Source organism: Xiphophorus maculatus, chromosome 9, assembly GCF_002775205.1.
Source record: "Xiphophorus maculatus strain JP 163 A chromosome 9, X_maculatus-5.0-male, whole genome shotgun sequence".
NCBI lineage: Eukaryota > Metazoa > Chordata > Actinopteri > Cyprinodontiformes > Poeciliidae > Xiphophorus > Xiphophorus maculatus.
Window position 1 is genome coordinate 6651504 of NC_036451.1, and position 24214 is coordinate 6675717.

Below are 24214 nucleotides of genomic sequence, written 5' to 3' on the forward strand. Positions count from 1 at the left end.
TTTAGTCTTTTCCCAATGCTCACTTTTTAGCACCATTTTAAAAGTAAAAATGTGGTCCTAATTAACATAAATCAGTATCTGTGTCCCACAAAGCTGCTCCACTGGGCCTGATGACGTGGTTTCAAAGTGTGGGTGAAGTTCCACCGTGACGAAGGATGTAGGAACCCCATGCCGTGACAGAGAAGCGCATCAGTGTGTGCACTGGTGGTTTTTCACACGACACACCTGAACAGACTGCAGCACACATTGACAATTTCAAACTCCAAACCACAAAACCTCTGTAGGCCCAGATTTTTCATTGTTAAACACTGAAGAGAAAAGCGTGAATTTGTTAAATATTACTTTCCATGCTACGTTTAAGGTGAAATTTGATGTTTTTCCTGGTGTAAATGGAAACATAAAGCTCAGTATTAAACCAGATCAGTTTTGTTTGTATTAAAAGTTGATCTGAACTTCCCAGTACAACCAACGTTTTATAAATGATATTTTACTTTAGCCACAATTTAGCAACTCTTCCGAGAAGCTATATGTTGGCATTTAGCTGCTACAATCTGTTTTATTAATTACAACATGGAATATTTAATAAAAAGATCAACACAGTTCTGTACTGTTGATCTGCAGTTCTGATCTAATCTATCCATAAATGTTAAGAAGCATGTCTCATGAACCTCAAGTGGAGATTTCCGCACAATTTCCAGCTGAAATTTGAAACTGAAAAAATGTAAATCATATTTGATGGAAAATCTTGTTAAAGTCTCATCAAAACTGAACGCTTCGTTTTAAGTATTAGAAGTGAGGTAATTCAAAACACCTTAAATTGATCACTCCAGATTTATTGTTATTGTCTTTTACAGTACAGCTGGTTCAGGAAGCTTTTTGATTGTGTTAATAGATAAGGGAGACATTTGGAAAGCATGTGGGAGAAAAATGTGTTTATGTGCCACATCCGAACAGAAACTTTGCTGTTGCTGCTGCAGTGGCTCAGTGGTTTTTACTGCCACCCCACAGCCTGAAAGTACTGGGAGTGGATGACTGTTTCTGTATCTCAGGAGTCTTTGCTGTGTCCCCACAATTGACGGAGTTTCATGTTAGGTTATCTAAATGCTACAGATTGCTCATACGTTACCACACAACGTCGACCAATCAAACTTTGAAATTACCAATGTGGGTTATCAGGTTAACAAGTAAGGAAGTTTTATTGGTGATTTTAACGGTGTTTCTGCTGGGAAAACGTCCACATGGAGAACTGCTTGCAGACTGTTATGTTTTCTTTTGATGAAATCAAAAATAATAATCAAAAAGTTGCTGAAATATGTGGTGTATATATTATAGTAAATGCCTGTTTTGAGAAAGGCTGCATAAGCAGATTTTAAATAGCTAAAAAAAATCTCAGGTAAGTATTGTTGTAAATAGATTTGCTTTTGCTTTGCTGCACAACACTAAAATCGATTTCCTTACTTTTCCTGGCTGCCTGAAAAAGTTATGCTCTTTTTAAATTTTCTTCAACTGGATTAAATATTTGCTGGGATTAATGTTGCTTTTTATCATAAAAAGTACCTATTAAGACTCAAAATACAAGCTGTCAAATTATTTTGACTTAGGAAAATAACAAAAACAAAGGCTGAATTTTTCATGCCACACAACATAGATGCATTATTGAACTGGCCAAGTACATTAAAGCCAAAATTATTATAAGTGGACATATGAACCGATAAATGAATGGATGAAACAAATCCCAAAAACATTAAAGCAGATCTATTTGTGAAAACTCAACATTTGTCAAGTATAAATATATTGCATCCTGGCATCGGTAAATGGCTTAATGGTTTAATCTCAGAAACCTAAGATTAAACTCAGAATTCTCTCCTTTGTCTGCATACAAACCAAGGAAATATCATAGCAAACAAAAAATGTAGGCCTAGTACAGTGGTTCCCAAAGATTTTCTGGGCCTTTGCTATGGATTACAATACTCCCCTCTCCCCCCCTAAAAAAAGAAAAAAAAAAGAATCAACTGGGCACAAACATCATTCAACCAGACATAAACCTATACACATATTTTGTTTTCAAACTCCACTGAAGTTTATTTCACACTTCAGGTTGCAACAGAACACACTACAAACCATCTTTACAGTAAAACACTTTTGTCTAACTTGTTTTTTTTTTCCATTCATCCAGACTGCTTCCCACGCCCCCCTTGCAATGGCACTGCGCCCCCCCACCCCCAGGGGGGGCGCCCCACACTTTGGGAACCACTGGCCTAATACTTTTTACATTTTTATTGATTTAACAGATGAATTTGAATTTGATCATTATTTCATAGTCATAACTTGTGACTATACTTATAACTCATAAGGACTATACTTATAGCTCATAATCTGTGCAGCTCATAGATATAAAAATTCAGATACCAAACAGCCCATAATGAATTTTAGACTTAATTTGCTTATATTCATAGTCGCGCGCACGTAAGGCGAGGGGAATTATAAGTGGGTCCTTGTTTAAAGAGGAAGTTTTATACATTATTCAAATTTAGTGGTTGGAATGGAAGAAAATAAAACATTACGTGGAAATGTAAGGAGGTTCTCTTATCTAAAGAGAGCCAGGCAGACGCTTACGGAGAGACGAATTGAGCTCGACCCTTTGGGTTTAGGAGAGGCCAGTTGGAGCATCTCGGGGCTAACGCCGTTAGCTTCTGCCCAGAAGTGTCTCTTCGAAGTTGGAACTTCATGTCCGTTCATTTTCTGAGGTAAGTCATCACTATTCAGTGACTTATATCAACTGTAAATCTTCTGAAAATAAGTTTTTAACTTCATATATATGGTTATAAATGAATGTAATTTGTAGATGCTAACGGTCGACTACTAGCGAACTTGGCGACCGTTGACCGTTAAGATTTGTGTTCGTTTTTGGAAACTGGAGTTTTGGTTTTAACTTTGTAAAACAACAGCTGTATTTTTGTCGTTGATTTTTCATTCTTAATTCTTAAGTGTTTAATTGTAAATGTCTATCTACATATTGATGTGGCTGCATAGCCTAGCATTTTGTTTAAAGATGCTTCTAAGGCGCTAACGGTTCTGTATCCAGTTGAAAACTGAAATAGCATATTTGAAATAATTTTTATGTAAGTTTCCTGTATGTTTTATTTAACAGGCTAATCTGATTTTATATTGGTACATGGTACTGGATTTTAAAATTATGTTTGAAAAAAAAGCCCCATATTGGTTTCTCCAAGGGCTAGAATCAAATAGAATAGAATATAGGAGGAAAGATAAGTATGATTTGATTGGTATATAGAATAGAATAGAATAGAATAGAATTCAACTTTATTGTCATTGCACTGTCACAAGTACAAGCAACGAGATGTAGTTGCTTGTATTTGATTGTGTTCATCATCTCCATCATGGAGATGATGAGCGAGGTGATTTTACTGCTGAAAAGATGGTGAAATTCCCATGAAGAACATGAGTATACCCACAGAGGCCTAGATCAGATAATGGTTGAAAGTGGTGTTTGTTGGTTATGATTTCTTTCTTCTGAAGCGCTGGAAGGTGGACAGGCAGGTAAGTACGATCATCGGATGTGGAGTAGTTCAAACTGCATGAATCAGGGGAGGTGAGAAGCTTCAGGCAATTCTCAGGCGAGTTCTTCAGCAAAATTGGAGAGCGAGGAGAGACAGTGTGCAAGAATCCAGGAGGGGAATGAAGTGCGAACTTGTTTCCTGAAAAGGAGGACAAGAGGGTATATCAAAGTGCAAACTAGTGAAGGCTTGATAATCACTCAAGGAGTAAAACAATGTGGCATCTACTTCAACTTCTCTTTAAGTTCCTCCTGAGTTGGCTTGATGAGCTCCAGCTGTGAGGACGCACCTGTTAACAGACAATCAGAAGAGGTAGAGCCACACCCACCAACCTGGACACATTCCTGTGGATATGATTAAAACATCTTAAATAAACAATTAGGATTAAGACCTTGTAACAACTGAGCTTTTCTTTTAGTATTCATTAATTTGCACCTAAATGTCCAGTGGTTTAAGGTAACTTTGATATTTTGTTGAAGTCAGAACACTATGTTTATTTTTTATAATTAATCTGTCAGATTTGCTGCCACATTACAACCTTTTTTGTTATTTCAAACGAAGGACAAATGTTTGTCTCAAACCTCTCAGAAAAAAACATAAGAAATACTAGAGCAGGATTACATAAAACTATCACAGTTATTGCTATCTTGATTTTTGGGCACAGTATTCGACTGATTTGCATTTGTGAGAATTGAATGGGGAGGGAGGTGGAGAGCATGGGCCGTGATGTTTCCCAGCAGACCGGGATTAGAGGAGCTTCCATAAATATGTTTGGCAGCCTGGTGTTCTCTGTGCCCACCAGTAAAAATAGGCTTTCTTCCCAAGGGACTGATGACGTCTGCAGCCTGCCTGCATCACCAGCCACAAGTCGGCTTCATCTTCATACTGGAAGAGCAGAGACACAGAGTGTGGGGGGAGCATCAGTGATCACCATGGTAACATGTGCAGAGTGACGCAGGTAAAAGCAATACAAAGGAGGAGAGGTGGCGATTGGCTGCCTAGAGCAGCGGCGTTTGTATGTGGAAGAGATGTGTGGGTGGAAAAGAGGAGGAGGAAAACTCAACAACACAGCACTGAGATTAGCTCCCACACTGCATCACACAGATACACACAGCTCAAGCCTGTTAAGATTTTTAACAGTTCACCCAATAAATGGATATGGGATTTAACATGATTTTTAAACAATAAGCATATGGGCACGACCATGACTTGCCTTTCTTTTTTTGTTTTCTTTCCATAAAAAATTGGCTCTACAGAAAGATACATGTACTTACTGTTCCTTTTTCCCTTTCTTTTATTTTCTCTGAGCATGTTGAGCTGATTTTTTTTGTGGACACAATCTTGGCCAACAAACTGAATATGATTAAAGAGCCAAATAAAAACACTTTTGAATGGCTGCTTAATTATATACACAATGTTAGAAAAAATATTTGCCTCCCCAAAGATTTTTCTTGTTTTTGCTATTTTCCTTCATCTAAATGTTTCAGATCATTAAACAAGATTTAACTTCAGACAAAGATAACCTGAATTAAAGCATATAAAAATTTCTAAAAGATAATTGTTATCATCTGGTTCAATGAGTAAGTAACCTTGGCCAATAAAGCTGATTCTCATTCTGATTCAGACTCCGATGGGTTTCTGGGTTCTTTTGTGACTTTGTGGATTAATAATTTCGTAGGGAAGCCACTCCTGGGAAGGTTTACCATGTTTTCTCCATTTCTGGATAATAGTTATCAGGTTTGGTGGAAACCCAAATCCTTAGAAATGTATTTAAACCTCTTTCAGATAACTGTCAATGACTGGATGATTGTAATGATTAACATGACCATTACATAATTTTTCTTGGTCTTGTAGACCTTGGACCTTGCTCCAAGTGAACCACAGACATTATGTCTACATTTGTGCTTGTCCTGTTGTGACGTGTCATAAATAATGCTGGTCTGTAAAGGATTGGAGATCAAATTATGAAAAGGTCATTACACAATATAATCCAATGCTACCACCTAATGGCCATATCTGACATTGACATCTTGTGTTGTCTGAACATACAACTTGATATTGTTTTTGCTACAGATTGTATTATGGCAGAAATTTAGCAAGGAACAAGAAACCCCAGCGCAGTTGATGTTGACCGCTCATTTTTGTTTTAATTTAAAGTATAAAAGAAGAGAAGGGAAGCACTTATAGAGACCCATACTTTTTCTGGTAACATGACCCAAGAATAGGTAGTTAGCTATAAACGATACTGATGCAGCCTACTTATTGTTATTATTTGACTGACAGCACAGTGTAACATATCAGCAGGTACGAGATGTGCTTATAAAGTTGTTGGATTTTATTGTTAACTACTGCACTTTTAGAGGATTTTTTGAAATGTTGCAGCCACTGTAGTTCAGGTGATACTTTGTTACTGAAAAATGATCACTTTGTTTTTTTCAACTAAGTTTGAAAGAAACATTTAAAACATTACAATTGCTGTATGCTTGATAATTTTATAAGCCAGCGATGACAGATATTGAAAGAATGATTTAGTTTACAGAACAGCACTGAGTAATTTTGAGACAGATCAGTAGAAAATCTAGAGAGTTATCCTGCTTTTTTTTGGTTGCCATTTTTAATTAACACACATAACTGAAAGGATGTGTGTTATGTTTTTTGGTTCTGTTACTGAGAACATTGTGTGAAAAAGCAATACTGCCACTCCTTTTACTGTAAATGAAAATGAAAGTACCAAGTGCTATATAGCAAAGTTCATTGTCTCAGAGTTTCACTTTTAGTCTGTCAAGGAGCACAACTAACAAGGTAGGTTGCCTACCTCATAATCTAGTCTAGATTAATTTAATAATACATTTAAGAATTGTATTTTAAAACACCTAATCATGAATGGACCCACTGAAGTTCTTTGAAGGTGTATCGTTCTCATCGGTTGCTTATATCTATTATTTTGTGATATTCTTAGCATATATTTTCAATGCTGTTCTTTAGGATACAAATTGTTAATCATATCGAGGTTAAGATGTAGATTTCTTTTGATTTTTTCATTGTATTTTTCAATCATTCTTTCATAGTTTTGAGCTTTGAAGACAAAGGAGGAAAAGGAGGAAGTCGAACTGTGTAAGATTGTTTTAATGGTTGTAAGTCTGCAGTCTTCATAAAATATGATGTCCTAAATTACAAGGTAACACAAATATCTATTGAGTCTTTATATTATCCAAAACTTAGTATACACAATTAATCTTTATTTTGTTTTTGTTTAAACAGGAATATGAACTTCTGTCCAGACTGTGGAAATCGAGTGGATAGTTCATATAAATTCTGCCCTAATTGTGGGTTTAAGCTCTATCTGCTAGCTCAAAACAGGAAGCAAGGTTAGTTTCTTTTAGGCAAACACTTTGTCTGATGTTTCTGTGGTATCTCAGTGTTAACCCTTTACCTATTTTATTGATGTGGTAAAAACAATATATAAAATATGAATTTTAAATCCCTTTATGGCTTTACAGTGCCCTCTTTTGCCTTAATTATCTTCAAGGGAACTTTGGACAACAATATAGCAATAACTGATGGATATTTAACCTAGAAAGGAATGAGAGCTTAGATAACAAATGGTTGTTTTTTTAATACAATAATTAAAATGAATTCAAGACTAAACATAATTTGCTGTATTATATAGACCTATTTTTTTATCCTTTTTTCTACATGACAACTTAGAACTTAAGTAGATTTTGTAATGATTTGTTGTGGTTAGGCCTGTCGCGATAAACGATAAATCGATTAATCGTACGATAAATTAAAACTATCAACGTCATTTCAATTATCGGCATTATCGTCTCTTCCGACCTTTTTCTCTTTCTGTTGATGACACCGAATGAAAAAGGCTCAACTCCGGTGCTCTCCACTGACCCTCCTTCCTCATTTCCTTAGTGTAAAGCCCAGCGCACACTACACGACCTTAGAGCTGTCAGCCGATTGTCGGCCCATTTTTAAAACCTGACAGATCACACATTAGCCGACAGAAATCCTAGGTATAACGGTTCGATCGGGTTCGGTCCTGCCGTGTGGTTTCCAACAATGGGCACAAAATAATGGCTACAAGTTCAGTTAACTAATTTTAAAGTCAGGCATTAATCAATGCTTTACTACAATCTACCTGCAATGCATGTGTCTAGTGTCAGCGTAAAGTCCTGACTGAATGAAAATCATTAGAACCTATTTACGTCACGTTAACGACGAACAGCTGAAAAGTTACCGGGTTTATCAACTGCGGTAGCAATTTCGCTCCAACTCCTCCTCTTGTCATTTCTATATTCTTTGCATGTTGAATAAACATTAATGTTGTTTCCACGTATCATCTCCACTGTCCGCTGGACTTCGGGTTGCGCCGTGTCAGCTGTTTGGGATTCCCCGACGTAATTTCCCCTCAGAAAACACGGAGGAGAATCCGCGCTTTCTGGTTGGCTACCTGTCACATTCAACAGGCTGCGTTAAGATCCCAGTCGGGGAAAATCCCTGATTTAGATCGGAGCGGCAACGACGATCTACCGTAACACACCACACAACCTTAGGAAGACCAAAGGTCTAAGATTGTTGTAAGGGGAAAAATAGGAGCAAAAAATCGTGTAGTGTGAACTATTGCATCAGGTAGTCGATGTGCCCATCTTCTCTATTTAAATCTAATTATTACTGAAGGGCAACATAGTATACAGACTTCATAATCTGCACTCTTTTGGTTGAACGCAGTATTTATTTCCACTTTGGCTTTATGTTGTTTAGTTTTTATCAAGTACATTTTTTGTTAATGGAGACTGAGAATCCATTTTGTTTTTGGTTGTTTTGTTTATTTTGTTTATCAGCTCCAGTGTTAAATATTCTTTTGAAAATAAAGTGTATCTATCTTTGGCAGGAAATCACATGCATTATTACGTCAATTCTATTAAATCAGTGTAAAAAGGTCTTCAGACAATATTATCGTTTATCGCAATAATATTTTGAGACAATTAATCGCTCAGCAAAATTTGCTATCGTGACAGGCCTAATGACAGTAATTATAACTATCATTTATTCTAACCAATCATGAACAAAATTATCTCAGCTGGTTTATGATCCATCAGTTCATATTATTAGTCAATGTTTTTATTCTCCTAAAAATGTCATTTATTCAATATTTTATTCTCAGATTGTTGTTTATCATAAAACTAGGTCATCTGTTTGGGATGATACATCTATTAAGATTTGAAATTAATTTAATTTTTTTTTCTTTTTTTAACTTAAATTGCTATTTTTTTCAATTTATTGAAACATGTTTAAGTACAGATACGTGTTTTAGCTTAAAATTCTCATATCAATACAATATTGCTGTTTTATATAAAAAATATTGGACATACTTAAAAAATGTTTTTACTTGTTTTAAACACATTTACTTTTTTGAATGATTTATTTAGAAAACTTATATCAGAAGAATTTGGCATTGTGTATTTAAGATTTGAAATCATAAAAAATACAAAGGTTTTTTTTTTATTTTACTTAAATATTTGTTATTCTACTGAATTTTCCCATTTATTAAGCAATGCATAACTACAGATATATTAAATGCTCTTATCAATACAATCATTCTGAGGTTATGGTGAAAATGTTGGACATACATTTTTTTGTTTTTACTTGTTTTAAATTTACATTTTTAAATAATTTAATAGAAAAAATATTTTTGTTTTTATTTAAGGAATTTCAAATTCTTTTATTTTGTTTTAATAAAATTGTTGTTTAGAACAATAGAATTGTGATACATGTGATAAATTAGCATGTTTTTATTCTTATTTTACTATGTTTGTATCTCAGAATGTTCATGAGAAGTCAGATGAAATAGTAATAAAGTTTAGAGACATTTTAAGTCATCTAACAACAATTTTTCAAGCTGAAGTTAATTTTTGAATATTCTAATGTGTTTTTTTCTTCTGCGGAGGCAATTATGCTTTAACCATAAATATATTAACATTTTGATACTAAAAAATGACAATAAGTGCTGAATTTCATGTGGAATATTAAGTCAAGAACTGTTATGTTTATAAGAATACTTTTAAAATACTTTTTACTCTTAGGGATTACTTTTAGTTTACTATTATTTTAGCTTCACTGTCAAACCATTATGTGATTAATAAAGTACTGTTGGGGGGGAATCAACTATATGTTTTACCTATAAGTGATTGCTTTTGTTTTGATTGTACTCATCACTGGAATTAAAATCATCAAAAATAATCTTGACTACTTAGTGATCTTTTTAATTGGTGAGAAGTTGTAATGTTTTATTGTAAAACTTATTAGATTCTGTCAGCAGATTTAAATATTTTGTTTCTATGACTATAGATGATTTTGATTTATAGCCAATGATTTTTAATTTACAAATAGTCAAGATGGTCTTCACACTTCAGATCAAATCATTTAATGTTGGTTTGCAGTTGTCACAAATTTAACTCTTTAATTACATTTTAAATCAGCCCAAAATTTTAATTCTGGAATAAAATAATCCTGATGTGTATTTGATGTAAATAATACTGTAAGACTTTAACTTTGATTTGGCTCTTATTCTTTCATTCTTTTAGTTTCAAAGTAAATGAAACAACCTTAAAAAACAAATTATTATTTTTTTAGACGGAGATGAAAAGATGCTAAAGTATCTCAGATTTGTAAAGTAAACCATTATTGAAAAATAAATATTTTCGGAAAATATGAACTGCTTTCAAAACATTTTTTATTCTCACATTCTTTTGTACACAAATTACAATAATGTGTGTTAGAAAAATAAAAGAAAACTCAACTTATGTTGGACTTTTCCATTTCCATATGAAGAATATGAGAATCTTTTCATGCATCACCTTGAAAATGTTTTTAACTAAAGTTCAGGAGCTGAACCCTTTCAGCTCCCAGTCTGACGTTTCTCCTGATGTCATCATATCAAACGTACAACTAAAGTAAATAAAAAGACATTTAAAAAGATATTCGTACAGACTGGACACTTCCTACATCATGAAAAGATCTGAGCTAAGTTGTTCACAACACAACAGATGGATATTCCTCCACAGATTGACAGAAATTTCTGAAGATGAGACAAATAAAAAAAAATCTATACAATCAGCAAAGCTTTTGTGTTGAATGCATCAGGAGCCGCTCAGTAAACGGGCTGCTTGGGTCAGTGCTGGTTCTTCATTCCCTGAGGTTTGCCTGTTTTCTTATCGGTCGGCGGCTGCTGGCCCCGCCCAGGACCGGACATCCCTCTGCCGCGGCTGCCAAACACACCTGCAAATCAAACGATCACCACGTGTTTAAACTCCGACATCTAATCTCCTCTAGGAGTAAAACAAGTCAGGAGATTCAACTGTGGAAAGTTTGAGCAGCACATTTATCAGAGGAAACAAACAGGAGGTAGTTCTGTTCACCTCGGCCGGGTCCACCTCTTCCTTTGCCCTGCTGCTTGTTCTGCTGGGAGCCGCCACGCCCGCGCCCCTTCGACAGAACCTCCTCCTTCACCATGTCGATGATCTCATCTGGGATTCGCAGGTACTTGATCGTGCTTCCTCGGATGTAGCACTCAGGCATCCTCCAGAACTTGTCTCCATCCTGTGGGGGAAAATAAGTGCCGATAATTTAGTCATTGAAGACTGAAAGCCTCTATGATACAGGAAAAAAAATTAGTAATGATGAAAATAACGACTGATTTAGAAGTTGCGATCATGAAGACAAAAAATGGAAACTGCTAGGAATTTTTAAGAACAATTGCTACAAAGGAACAGAGTTTATTTGGTATTTTAAGGTGATTTCAAGTCAAATATTAAACCTGTTTTATACTTTCTGAAACATTTTATTTGCTCTTTTAACCAATTTTCTATCAATATTTCAGAAAAAAAGCTTCATTCAGTTCAGCATCTTGAACTTTAAAAAAAAAAATCTCAGGAAAAATGGTAGAATCAAGTTCAAAGAGGAAGGATTTTAGGAAGAAACAATTTACAAAAAGCTTTAGCCTAAACATACGACACACAGTAGTTTCTTGATTTAAAGATGATGCTTTTTGCATGTCTTTTACCAAACCTGCTGGATTTTTCCCTGCTGTACGTCTTATAGGCTTAATAGAACGCTGGCTGTCTTTAGATACACATAAAGACACTTACAAAGTTGGCCTTCTATCACCTGAAGAACATTTCCAGGATTAAATAACTAATGTCCCAACATCATATTGAGAAATTTATAGATGTGTTCATCTTTAGTCGCACTGATTACTGTAACAGTATCTTTACAAATCTGCCTAAAAACAGATAATCAATCAGCTGTAGCTGATCCAGAATGTTGCTGCTGACGTTCTGACTAAAACCAGAAAAACAAAGCACATCACCCAGTTCTGGAGTCCTTTCTCTAGCTCCCTGTAGCTCAGAGATGCTTTAAGTCACTTTAAAAAGCATATTTAATCTGGATACAGTAGAGGTGATAGGCCACGGCTTTACCCTGGATGTGCAGATGACTTCTCTCAGGTTGATGTTCATCCAGTTGTCGCAGCTCACCAGGTGGCCGTTGTAGGTTTCCCCATTTTTAAGCTCAACCAGCTGGAAAACAAAACAAATCATCACAGAACGCAAATAATTAATTATCAGTCCGCAGCACAGAAGACATTACAGTTAATTGTATACATCAGGCTGATAATTAAGTTATGTTTCTGCCAAACACATCATAACAAATGCTTCACAAACGACGTTGTACTTCGATGTGTGAGTTGTGAGCATTAAAACTGAATTATTTAGGAGTTAGTGTGTCTCCTCACCATGGGATGGTTCTGGGCAGTTTTCAACAGAGACAATGGAAGCTGAAAAATAACACAAGTACATAGTTTATATTTTCATAAAGCGCAATCAAAGCAACTGCTGTCTTTTCCGCAGCAAACACGTTATCCATTAGTATCCAACGAGTCATATAAAGATATATTACAGTATCAACGACAAAACATGACCTTCATAGAACTAAGTATGAATATTCATAAAATTACAAGACAGGTTTCTAACCCATAAAATACTTATTTGAGTAACGAAGACCTCATTTAGCCATAGATGCTAACATCAGTTAGCTGTCGGCTCAACAATTTCCTGGTTTACAAACCTATAAACGTTGTTTCTGTCAGTCAAACTTACCATTTGCATTTTAGATTAATAAAATAAAGCAACCGATCAGACTAAATTGTTATTTACTCACCATTATGGTTATATTTGTTTCTATTTCTTGTCTCCTGCGATAAATAACACGGCTTTTCCCACCTACACTTCTTCCTCGTCTCCTAATGGTAGGGGACCGTATCTTATAGTGCTGCCCCCTGCTGCTGAAAACATGCATCTTCAATGGCTTTGAGTTCCTCTGCCTGCCTTTTGCTTCTAATAGATTAAATAGCTTTCAATGTATCTCTTTGAGTAGTTGTACAGCAATGAGACGAGTCTAGTGAGTGAAGAGGGAGTCAGCATTAAAAAAGGATTGAGAGGGGATTGTTGTGTCAACAATTTATCCCCAGCAAGTGCATCCTAGAATAACAAATCATAGGTGCATGGAAAAAAATGCAGAAAGCAGAATATCTTTCGTAATTCATATATATATATATATATATATATATATATATATATATATATATATATATATATATATATATATATATATATATATATATATATATATATATATTATGTGGGCCTAACCCTCTTTCCTACCCAGTGGACTAAATAAACTTGTGTTACGCAGAGGTTTACTAGATTGTTCAATCTTTTTTTTCATTGCATACACCGTTAAAAAAAGAAGAAGAAATACTCTTAAAACTGTTGTAATTTTAAAAATAAAATACAGTGAAATAAATAAATAAAGAAAAACATTATAACACGTTTCTGAAAACAAGAATTCACGTGGTGGCGGTAAGTAAGTGCATCACCAGCTAGTTTACCGACCGCTTAGTAGACACAGAAGAAGAAGAGAATTTTACGTCAACGTCATGACGTTGCGTTCAACGCACCACGTAGAATGAAGGAGAACGGGCTAGTTTCCTCTGATTGTGGCAGAAGGAGCCGTCAGCTTAGGGGGGGCTTCGACTCTCTGCGGGGATCTGCTTCAGTTTACGAACCGAGAAGAAGCGACGGATTCTAGGCGACATTTCAGGCGATGGATAACAGCAGCCGGACTGTGGTGGTGACAGGTCGGTGTCTGGTTTCGGCGCTGTTGTTGTCGTGCTCTCGGGAGTGAATGAAGTAAAGGAAAAGTTGGAGAAGATGACAGCTGCTCTGCCCTTAATGGCGTCAGGTTGTTCTGAGCTGCACTTGTGCCCTGAAAGAAACGCTTTGTTGCTCACTTTGCAGAGTTATTCGCGTGCTTTTAATACGCAGCTGCTGAGCATCTTATTATTTTGACAGCACAAAAGACTTTACAAATTATTTGTTTTCTAACATAAATTAATAATTGCACGTTGTCTTTCTTAAATCAGTGGTGTTGTTTTTTCTTGGATTGTTTATGCATCATGTCTTTAAACGTAATATATTTTTTAACCTACGTTATCTCGAGTTTTAAGCAATAACTTATCCTGTTTGTCTAAAATAAAGTAATTTATTATTATTCATTAATGGTTATTAATAGCTATTGACAGCAAAAGGAAAAGAAAAAGCTCCATTTTATAATAATTAGATGTTTTTCTGATACTTTTATACATTTAATTATGTTTTTACCTTAATTGTAACTTTTTGTATTTTGATTTTATTTGCTTTTAAAGAGTGAGGATCTGTATCCTCATTAGTTCTGTAATTAATTAGCAGTCCAATAATGTTTCAGAGCTTTAATGTTTGTACTATATTGCTTTATGTGTAAAATATTTCTTCTTATGTTTATTGTTTTACTTAAACAATAAACATTGTTTAATACTTCTTGCTTCTAGTTATCAAATATGTTAATATCTTTTCCATCAGTAAATAACAAACTTATTCTAAAATATTACCAGTTTTGATAAATGAAAACATATTTTTGTGATTTTATTTTATTTTTTTAAACTAAATTTGCGAGGTGTGATTTCATATCTCGCTACGTTAACTCAATGCTTTCTAACTGCACAAAGCACAGTCCTGACTGTTGCCTTCACACAGGAGCTCCAGACTGAGATTTTGTGCAGTCAGACACAAAAGAGTGCAGAGACTCGCAGCCCCATCCGAAGGGCTGGATGTGTAGATTGCTTGGGAACAGTTCCTGCACAATAGCGGGCAGCTGCTGGCCCCTCGCTCTGCTCCTTTTCAGCAGCCTGTCAGACAGACTGATCCTTTCTCCACCCAACCCCCAGGGACCCGCTGACCCCGGGACGGGTGGAGGAGAAGGAGGGGGGGGGGGGGGGGGGGATCAGTCGTATATCCCTATATAAACAAGCCTGGCTGAACAACCATTAGCTGTCCAGATATTTTTCTTCAGTCTTTATGATGCTCTTCATGAAGTGGTGATAATTACTCCTGCTCTGTAGGAAAGTGTTTATTTTTCACCTTTTTGTTTAATGACAGGCTTGTTTTCATTTGCAGTTCAGCACTAAAACATATAACATCTGTACTTTCTTATAAATTAAACTGAGTTATCACATTTTCTCTGCATGAATATAATTAAAAGTTGTTTTTTTTTACTTTTACACAGTCATAATTGTAATCTTGAGTAAAGTAAACATTGGGTCTCTTGCAGGTTTTGGACCATTTGGAGAACACACTGTCAACGCCAGCTGGGTAGCAGTTCAGGTATTACCTTCATCTGTTTGTTTTATTTGGCCTCATAAATAATATTATGTTTAATCATAAAGACGTAGAGAGAGAAAATGAAAGTAAAGTCTAACATTTATCTCCTTGCAGTAGCAACACTTAAAGCTTGTAATGCCCTCCGTGTTCGTGTCGCATGTTTTTGTTCATATTTGGAGATGTTTGTATTTCAGACAGTTATGTGACACTTTAATGGCCGCCGGCCGGCCGGCTTCACACTCCGCCTCGCTGTTTGTCGGGGGCTGCAGTGGGGGGATGATGGTGGTTGTCAGGGTGTCTAGACGGACTTGATAAGGATATTAGAGCCAAACAAAAGGCCTCATTGAGGCAGGGTCACAGACACGGCCAGACCAACCTACTTTAACACTAGTGAGGGGGTCAGCGACCTCGGTGACCTGTCCTAAATCGAGACGACGGGGGGGAGGTGGACGTCCACTGGCTGTAAATTCAACACAAACTGTCTTCCTTATGAAATCTATGATTGATGAATAATGGAGACTTTAGGTGGAAATATGTAGGCCTGTCACAATAACAAATTTTGCTGGACGATAAATTGTCCAAGAACCTATTGCGATAAACAATAATGTTGTTGTTTTGAGAACATTTTCAAGTATTATTATACCAATAATGACATAAAAATACAGGAACACATTCTCAAAGACCAATAAACTGATCAATAAAGGCCACAGAATCTCTGAAGATGCATCTGTAATAAATTAAGGAAGAAAAACAAACTTCTACAAGTTATTTGCAACTAAATTATAAATAAATCACCCACATTTTAAAGAACAACTTTGAAAAGCATTCAAAACTGCTTTAAAATATTACAAATGTCTCACACCTTTAAAGGTAAATAAAAATCAGTCATAATTCAGGAACTTCTGCACAGAAATGTGTTTTATTCCTGTCAAACAGTGATAGTTGCTGTAATTATTTCTGCTGTTGAATTTCTTTAACTGTAAAGGTTTTGTTTTTGTCAGGAAATGAAGAAACTTGGATTGGGGAACAATGTGGACCTGCATGTACATGAGGTTCCTGTAGAGTACCAGAAAGTCCAGAGTTTGGTTCCCTCATTGTGGAAGCAATTTCATCCACGGGTAAGACAAAAAAATCACGTACATATGGTGTTGTAACTGTGTTTATAAAGGTTGAATTTGGTCCCTAATATGTCTGAGAAGAATCTGGAAAAAACTAAGAGCCACTGCACTGAACCCGATGGAAAACCTCCTGGTTATTCCACCAAATATTGATTTCTGAACTCTTCCGGAGTTAAAACACTAGTATTGTTGTTTCTAAATGAATATGAACTTGTATTCTTTGAATTATTTGAGGTCTGAAATCACTGCATCTTATTTGTTATTTTGACCATTTCTCATTTTCTGCAAATAAATACTAAATTTTTGGTTGGATTATCAGAGACATGTTGTCAGTAGTTCATAGAATAAAAGAACAATGTTCATTTTACTCAAACTTAAACCTATAAAAAGTAAAAATCAGAGAAACTGATCATTTTAAGTGGTCTCTTAACTTTTTGCTGAGCTGTATATTGTCTTGTTGACTCAGATTTTATCTAATTAGACTCTTGGATAAACACTGTGTTTAGACTTTCAACAAAATTACACCCAGTCATACTTTTTGACCTTAAAACAACTTTCAGTAACACATTCTGCTTCAGTTTAAGTTTTTTTATGCCACATAAACTTATAGCAACATTGTTGTAAAGCCGCCTTAGTGATTCTAACAATCGGTTGCTTGTCCAGCTCATCGTCCATGTGGGAGTCTCAGGGATGGCCACCACTGTGACGCTGGAGAAGTGTGGCAGAAATCATGGCTACAAAGGCCTGGACAACAGCAGCTTCTGTCCAGACTCACAGTGTTGCATCGTGGGAGGCCCAGACTGTATCAACTCAGTTATTGACATGGAGTCGGTCTGCAAGAGAGTGACTGCGACAGCTGGACTGGGAGTAGCTGTGACCGTCTCCAAAGATGCTGGAAGGTGAAGTGGATCTTTGTTTTCTTCTGTGTCTCCATCAGAGCTGGGTGGAGAAATCAAAAAATGGACTCAAATAAGAGCAGAACCACTTCATTATGTATTTACTCAAGTAAAAGTAAAAAGCAGAAAACCAAGAAATTAATTTAAAAAGTATTGATCAAAAAGCAGTCATTTAAAATGTGAAAATCATCATCAGATGGACCAAAATATAAAGTTATGTGGAAATGTTGGTATTTTAAGGACCAAAATGAAAAAAATTTATGTAAATTACAAAATAATAAAATCAGGCAAAAGAAGAAAAACTCAGTTTCTTTAAATATAAAACTTTTTAACAAAAACTGCAGGTCAGTTTCTGTTTCTGTGAATTTTTGGTTTAAACATGTTTATTTTTCATTCAGTGGGAAGAAAATCCAGAAATTTTACTGAAGTAAGAGTAAAAATACTCTTAAAAGTATTTTTTCCTAAAAGGTTACTCAAGTAAATGTAACTAGTTACTACCCAACTCTGGTTTCCTTAAACAACTTTTCCTTTTTTTTGAAAGCTTGCATTAGAAAAGGTTGATGTAAACATCAAAATCTTTGAAATGCCTTATTGCTGAAAGGTGCTTTAGAAATAAAATTTGATTTATTGATTGATTGACTGAAAATTGAAAATACTTTCCTCTGTTTTGCAAAAAAAAAAAGTTTGAAAGCTCATTAAAGTAGTTTTTGGCTTTTCCAGAAAAAGTTACCGTGCTAAAGTAGAAACATTTTCAGAATAATTTAAAACGAATAAATAAAAACTAATCGATACTTATCTGTATGAATTGCAGAGTTGGTAGTAACTACCTACATTTACTTGAGTATTTTTTGTGAAGTATTTGTACTTGAGTAGGCGACTGTGGCTCTTTAGTAGAGTAGTCATCTTGCAATCGGAAGGTTGTAGGTTCGATTCCAGCTTCCTCCTGCTACATATTGATGTGCCTTTGGGCAAGGCACTTAACCCCAAATTTCCTACCGATCTGCGTATCGGTGTATAAGTGTGTTTGTGAGTGTAACTGGGTGAATGTGACTCTAGTGTAAAGCGCTTTGAGTGATCAAAATGACTGGAAAAGTGCTATATAAGTTCAGTCCATTTACCGTTTGAGTAATTTTATTTTGAAGTATTTGTACTTGAGTAATTTTATTTTGAAGTATTTCTACTCTTGAGTAAAATTTCCAGATTTTCTACTGACTGATTGAAGGACAATTTAACCAGAAATTCACCAGACGCCGACACATACATGCAGTTTTTATTAAAGTTTATTAAGTTTTTTTTATTGAAAGAAACTGATTTGGAAAAAATTTTCTTTTGCCTAATTTTGTTATTTTTTCTTACTTACATGAATTATTGTCATTTTGGTCCTTAAAATACCAAAATTTCCACTTTATATTTTTGTTCATCTTTTTAAAAATTAAATGATTGATAATTTGAGTAGACTTTTTACCAAATACTTTTTACTCTTGAGTAATTTCATGGACGGCTAGTTTTTACTTTTACTTGAATAAAAATATGTTGAAGTACTACTACTCTTACTTTGGTGTAACTTTGGGTACTCTGCCCGCCTCTGTTGACATGAAACGTTTATATTATGATACATTTTTCGATCATATCGTCCATCCCTGTAGATTCAGGAATGATTTGTGCAACATAAGAACGAGTGTTAAGTGTTGACTTGGTCTTTAGATTCTCCAGGTTTGACTTGTTTCAGCAGCAAAAATGGAACAAAGGAGAAAAAATCTCATTTTGAGTAGAGATCGATGTAGCAGAGGGCAGCACAGCGGAGAAAGAAGTCAGTAGCACTGTTGGTATCGAGGGGATCCTGGGTTTGAATCATGGCGTTTGCATGTTGGATTTTCTCTTGGTACGAAAGTTTATTTCTTTGTATTTTCACAGTGAAGAATTATTGGTGTAGTAAAATCTATGCAGCATTAATCTCTGGTGGTTTCATTGTAATTATGATTTAAAAGCCATGTGCTGGTACTACAAACTTTCATAAAAACTGGAGCAGATTTTAAATGATTTCACTCTGACTCCATGTAAAATGTGTTGCAGCAACAAAAATAGGTTGTGATGAATAAAAGTGTGACCTTTGCTTCTGTTCCTGTGATCACACTTCAGCAGAGTCGCTACAAACCCAAAGGAAAACCTTGAATGGATCTCAGTCGCAGCAGCAGCAACTTGTCTGCTCTTTTTATACCCAAAATCTGTTACTGAGCCGCTGTGATGGGAGTTCGCTGTTTTTAATCTGCATCGCTTCAACATAAATGTAAATTATCACTTTAACGCTTTGAGTCCTAAGTTTAGTTTTGCTTATTTTAATTGTATGCAGTTTTTTAAATATCCTGGAGTAAATATATATTTGCCCACTTATCCATAAAACTGGAACTTTCAATATCTAGCTACTTATTTTTTCAATTTACCATCTATTAAAAGATTGTCTTATCAGATTAATTTCACTCCCTGCTACAATGGGGGTGAAATTACTGTAATTTCACTCCAAAAACAAAAAATTTATATATTTTCGTCCAGTTTTGGCTAAACTTCTGCTTTGCACATGTTGTTGCACATGTAATTGTTTTTTCTTTGACTCCAGTTAATGATTTATCAATTACTAAATTAGTTGAAGATTATGTCAATATTAATCTGATTGATTGTTTCACCCCCTACACTATTGTAAATTAAAATTATTATTTGATTTCAGTTGTAAAACCTGAACCAACTGAATGTTCTAAGCTGTAATAACTGGGCCCGTCATGATTATACATTTTCCTGGATGATAAATTGTCCCAGACGTTTTTGCGATAAGCGATAATATTGCTGTGCTGAGACCATTTTCAAGTAATAATACAAGAACACATTGTTACAGGTCCATAAACTTTAAATTCTGATGAACATATAACACTGGAACTGGAAGACATTTTAAATATCCACAAGAAATAAACAGAAATAAGAAATAAAATGAATTAAGTCTCTGTAAACAAAACAGTCCTTCAAAATAAAGCCCAGTTGAGACCAAAGACTTTTATATCCAGTTCTTGGTAGAAAAAGAGAAAAATGATAAATTATGCAAGTCAAAGTTATTGAATTTGTTTTAATTTATCATGTGATTAATTGATTTATTGACAATTATGACAGGCCTAGTAATAACTTAATAGTAATTTTCTGCCCTGCATAGGTCTGTCACAATAACAAATTTTGCTGAGCGATTAATTGTCTCAAAAATTATTGCGATAAACAATAATATTGCTTGAAGGTAACTTTAAACTGATGTAATGGTAATGACATAATAATGCAAGCACTTCCTGCCAAAAATAAAAATAAAACATTTTCAAAAGAACATTTAACACTGGAGCTGTTAAACAAAACAACCAAAAATAAATAAAATGGACTCTCAGTCTCCGTTAACAAAGAAAACTAAACAACATAAAACCAAAGTGGAAATAAAAACTACCTTCAACCAAGAGAGTGCCGATTATGAAGTCTGTATACTATATTGCCCTTCAATAATCAATAGATTCAGATAGAGAAGACGGGCAGATCCGACTGCCTGAGGCAATAGTTCACTCCTCCATTAAGGAAACGAGGAAGGCCTTTTTCATCCAGTGACATCAATAGAAAGAGAAAAGGGCAGGAAGAAACGATAAAGCTGATAAACTAAAATGAGGTTGATAATTTTCATTTATTCTTTATCGCGACAGGCCTTCCTGCTTCCAGTTCAGATCCTGTTTTGTTTTAATTTAATCTCTTCATTCGTCCCGTTTTCTGCTCTTTTTCTCAGGTACCTCTGCGACTTCACCTACTACACGTCTCTGTACCTGAGCCGCGGCCGCTCTGCCTTCATCCACGTGCCTCCTCTGGGAAAGCCTTACAGCGGGGAGGAGCTGGGCCGCGCGCTGCAGGCCATCATCAGGGAGATGCTGGAGCTCCTGGACCAGGCGGAGGACCAGATCCACTGCCAGCAGCACATCCACTAAGTGACCTCCCTCCAGCGTCTCCAGCCCGAGCCACACAAGAGTAATTGCACTTGACCACAAGTAGCCAAAACTTCCTTTTCTTGTTTTTTTTTTTTTTTTTGCTCTTAATTTACTGAACTTTTGAGATTTGGCCCTTTTGTTTATATCACTATATATGTTTCTGTTTTCCCTTCGTCACTTAATGTCTCCCCGTGGTAAGAAGATAAAATGGGAGTCTAAGGGAACATTTAAGTGTAAAATCTGATTTAAAAGAGATACACGAGAGCAAGTCGCTGCTTTTGATTTATATTTGGTCACAAACGGAGATACAAAGAGTCTGTGATGTGACGTTAAATACGATCTAAAAGCCCAAATGTGACTCCTATTAATGCACCTTATAGGGTTAGGGTTACTGTAGGAGACACATCTGGGAATCTGTAGCATCAGATCGAGATTTTTTTTCTTTTTTTTTACATGTTCAATTGCTAAATATCTAGAAGATGTCAATGTACATAACACAACATGGTTTAAGTAGAAATGTTTAGCTGTAAGCTTCATTCTCCGTCACCTTTTGTGTCCTGAACTCATCCGTCTTCTTTCCCTTTTGGTGTTGAATTATTTCCGAGTCGGTTTTCTTTATAAGAAGTTGTGAATTTGCCTTCCTTTACAAAGGTTATTTAAATCAGGGAACGGGTTGGTTCCAGCTCATACTTCCCCAGTTTGTTGGCCCAGTTCTGACAGAAATAAATAAATCTGCCCCACTGAGATCTGACCCCGGACTGTGCAATGAAACTTTACAGATCTCCTTCACTGGAAACCTTCTCAAAGTCAGGATTTTACGGCTGAACACCTGTTGACAAAAGGCTCAAGTTTTTAAGTTTCCTGGCAGAATTTAAAAATAAATTATTTCTTTTAAGGTTAGTAAACAAAGAAAATACTGGAAAATGTTTGTTTCTCCCCGTTTTAGTGTTTCAGATCAGAGAAAAATCTGAGTCAGTGATTCAAATTTAATTTCTTAAAGAAACAATCTGGCTATTTGGAAATTCATTTTCATTCATAACTAGTTTGGTTTTTCTTTTTTCCCCTTTTAAAAAAACACTAGAAGTAACTTTAAAACAGCATTTTGTTTTTGCAGAGTTTCTATTCGTCTGATATTCAGTTTAGTTAAAATATTCAAAATGTGTAGGGTATCAAAGGTATACACCCCTTGGATGTTTTACCCTTTTCTTGCTTCTTTAACAAATCAGTCATAAAAAAAGCAAAATTTTTATTTTTTCCATTTTGTTATAGTATGTATCTTTTTTTAATTGTCTTTATTTTAACAAAATCTGTTTTTCTTTTACATCAAAGGATTTTCTTGGTTATTTTTTGTCAACAAAGTTTAATTTTGTTGATAATGATTGATTTATAAAAGCTTTAAACAGAGTAAAGCATCCAAGGCGGTGAATATTTCAGAATCAAAGCGCTATTTTATATTTTATACTAAACACAGATGCTACATTTCCATATAATTTCATGCTTTTTTTGTATTTAAACTCGAGACGCTTAAAGATGTAAATTAATTGCATCTTAAACTCTTGAGGAAAAAATGCCAGCAGTTTGCAGCTCGAAGCCAAATGTAGTTTTTTCTGTCTTGGTTGTGCAGCTTTTCCTTCCTAATCCAAACTCTCTGACCTCAGTGAGTCACTTTTATTGTAGCTTCTTATTTTAAGTGACATGTTGACGTACTGAAGTCGGACGCAGAGCTTTCAGTCAGAACTGGGCCTTTAACTTTATTCCTGTTGCACTTTCTGTTTTTTGTAAATTGGTTTAATCTGTTCTGAAACAGCATTTGTCAAACAATGTGAATGGTTGCATGTTTTTTTTTAATTTTCTGTCACTTTAAAATGAATCATGTAGCTTTCCATGACCATTTTAACTTGTTTTTTTCTTTCCAACTATTATGAGATTTTTATCTTTCATTGAGTTTTACTTATTCTGTTTTTATTATTATTATTATTATGATTCCAGAGCTTTGTGGGGTTTTTTTTTTTACATAAACAGGCCTCCCTTTTTGCTGTCTTGTTTCTTTTAATACCAAGGACAGTTTAGAGCGCTTCACTTCTTTTCAGTTTGCCTCAGCAGCTTTTTAAAACTTTTATAGCTAGACTTGTTCATATTTTAACATTGTTACACAGCTTGGATTCATTGAGCTTTAGTAAATCACCCCTAATTTTAACACTGCCGTTTATATGTGGATCCAGGTAAGAGTTGTGATGACATAATTGGATCGTGGAGCCACTTAAATTTCATCCTGTCATTGTATTTAAAAATCTTTGCAGTGATTAAACCTTAGAGCACAGCTTTGTCCTGAGTTGTTGTAAATATTGGCAGGTTATTGTGTGGCTTTGTGAGGGTTGTGAAGAAGGCTGTCTGCAAATTTTCTGCCTCAAGATAGCCTTTGAGGTGACCTCTGACCCTCTCCTGTGCCTTGTTGCTGTTTGTGTCCTGAAAAAGGCCTTACTAATTCTTCGTGGGTCAGATCTGAGAAGTATTATCGATGCTGTCCGTACAGACGTGTGGCTACCTCACAAATACTGTTTTGGTTTTGATCTCAGTGTGTGCTCAGTTGTGCACCTACATCTTTGCTCTGTGACATGTTGACGGTTCTCTGAAAGTTTTTTTTTTGTGTTATTATGCACTGTTACAGTCTTTAATCTCACTTTGTAAAATAAAGGCTTTGAAATAAAGAAATTAAATGATGACATTAAATACCTTTCTGTTTAATTTTCTTAAACTCAGCGGTGATGCCAAATAAAAGCACTGATATCATTTTAAGAAAGCATCCACAAACTTTGATTCAAGCTTGGAGAGTTTCTGAACATCAGCTTTCAAGTATTGGCACAG

The 24214-nt window shown here is 35.2% G+C and overlaps 2 protein-coding genes and 1 long non-coding RNA gene across 3 annotated transcripts; 2 read left to right on the top strand and 1 right to left on the bottom strand.

Annotated features, from left to right (window-relative positions):
* Positions 1-6338: 6338 nt before the first annotated feature.
* Positions 6339-7391, top strand: LOC111609777. The gene is made up of 3 exons (XR_002753322.1): positions 6339-6380; positions 6647-6756; positions 6840-7391. It is a non-coding gene; the product is annotated as an uncharacterized LOC111609777 (long non-coding RNA).
* Positions 7392-10303: 2912 nt separating this feature from the next.
* On the bottom strand, positions 10304-12941 carry lsm4 (LSM4 homolog, U6 small nuclear RNA and mRNA degradation associated). The gene is made up of 5 exons (XM_005817332.3): positions 12804-12941; positions 12379-12420; positions 12065-12163; positions 11006-11186; positions 10304-10865 (listed from the first exon to the last, which is right to left on the bottom strand). The coding sequence occupies exons 1-5, from the start codon at positions 12939-12941 to the stop codon at positions 10759-10761; spliced, it is 567 nt and encodes a 188-aa protein (XP_005817389.2). The 3' UTR covers positions 10304-10758.
* Positions 12942-13618: 677 nt separating this feature from the next.
* On the top strand, positions 13619-24079 carry pgpep1 (pyroglutamyl-peptidase I). Its single transcript, XM_023338891.1, has 5 exons — positions 13619-13782; positions 15291-15343; positions 16342-16458; positions 17122-17357; positions 21154-24079. The coding sequence occupies exons 1-5, from the start codon at positions 13749-13751 to the stop codon at positions 21347-21349; spliced, it is 636 nt and encodes a 211-aa protein (XP_023194659.1). The 5' UTR covers positions 13619-13748; the 3' UTR covers positions 21350-24079.
* Positions 24080-24214: the final 135 nt, after the last annotated feature.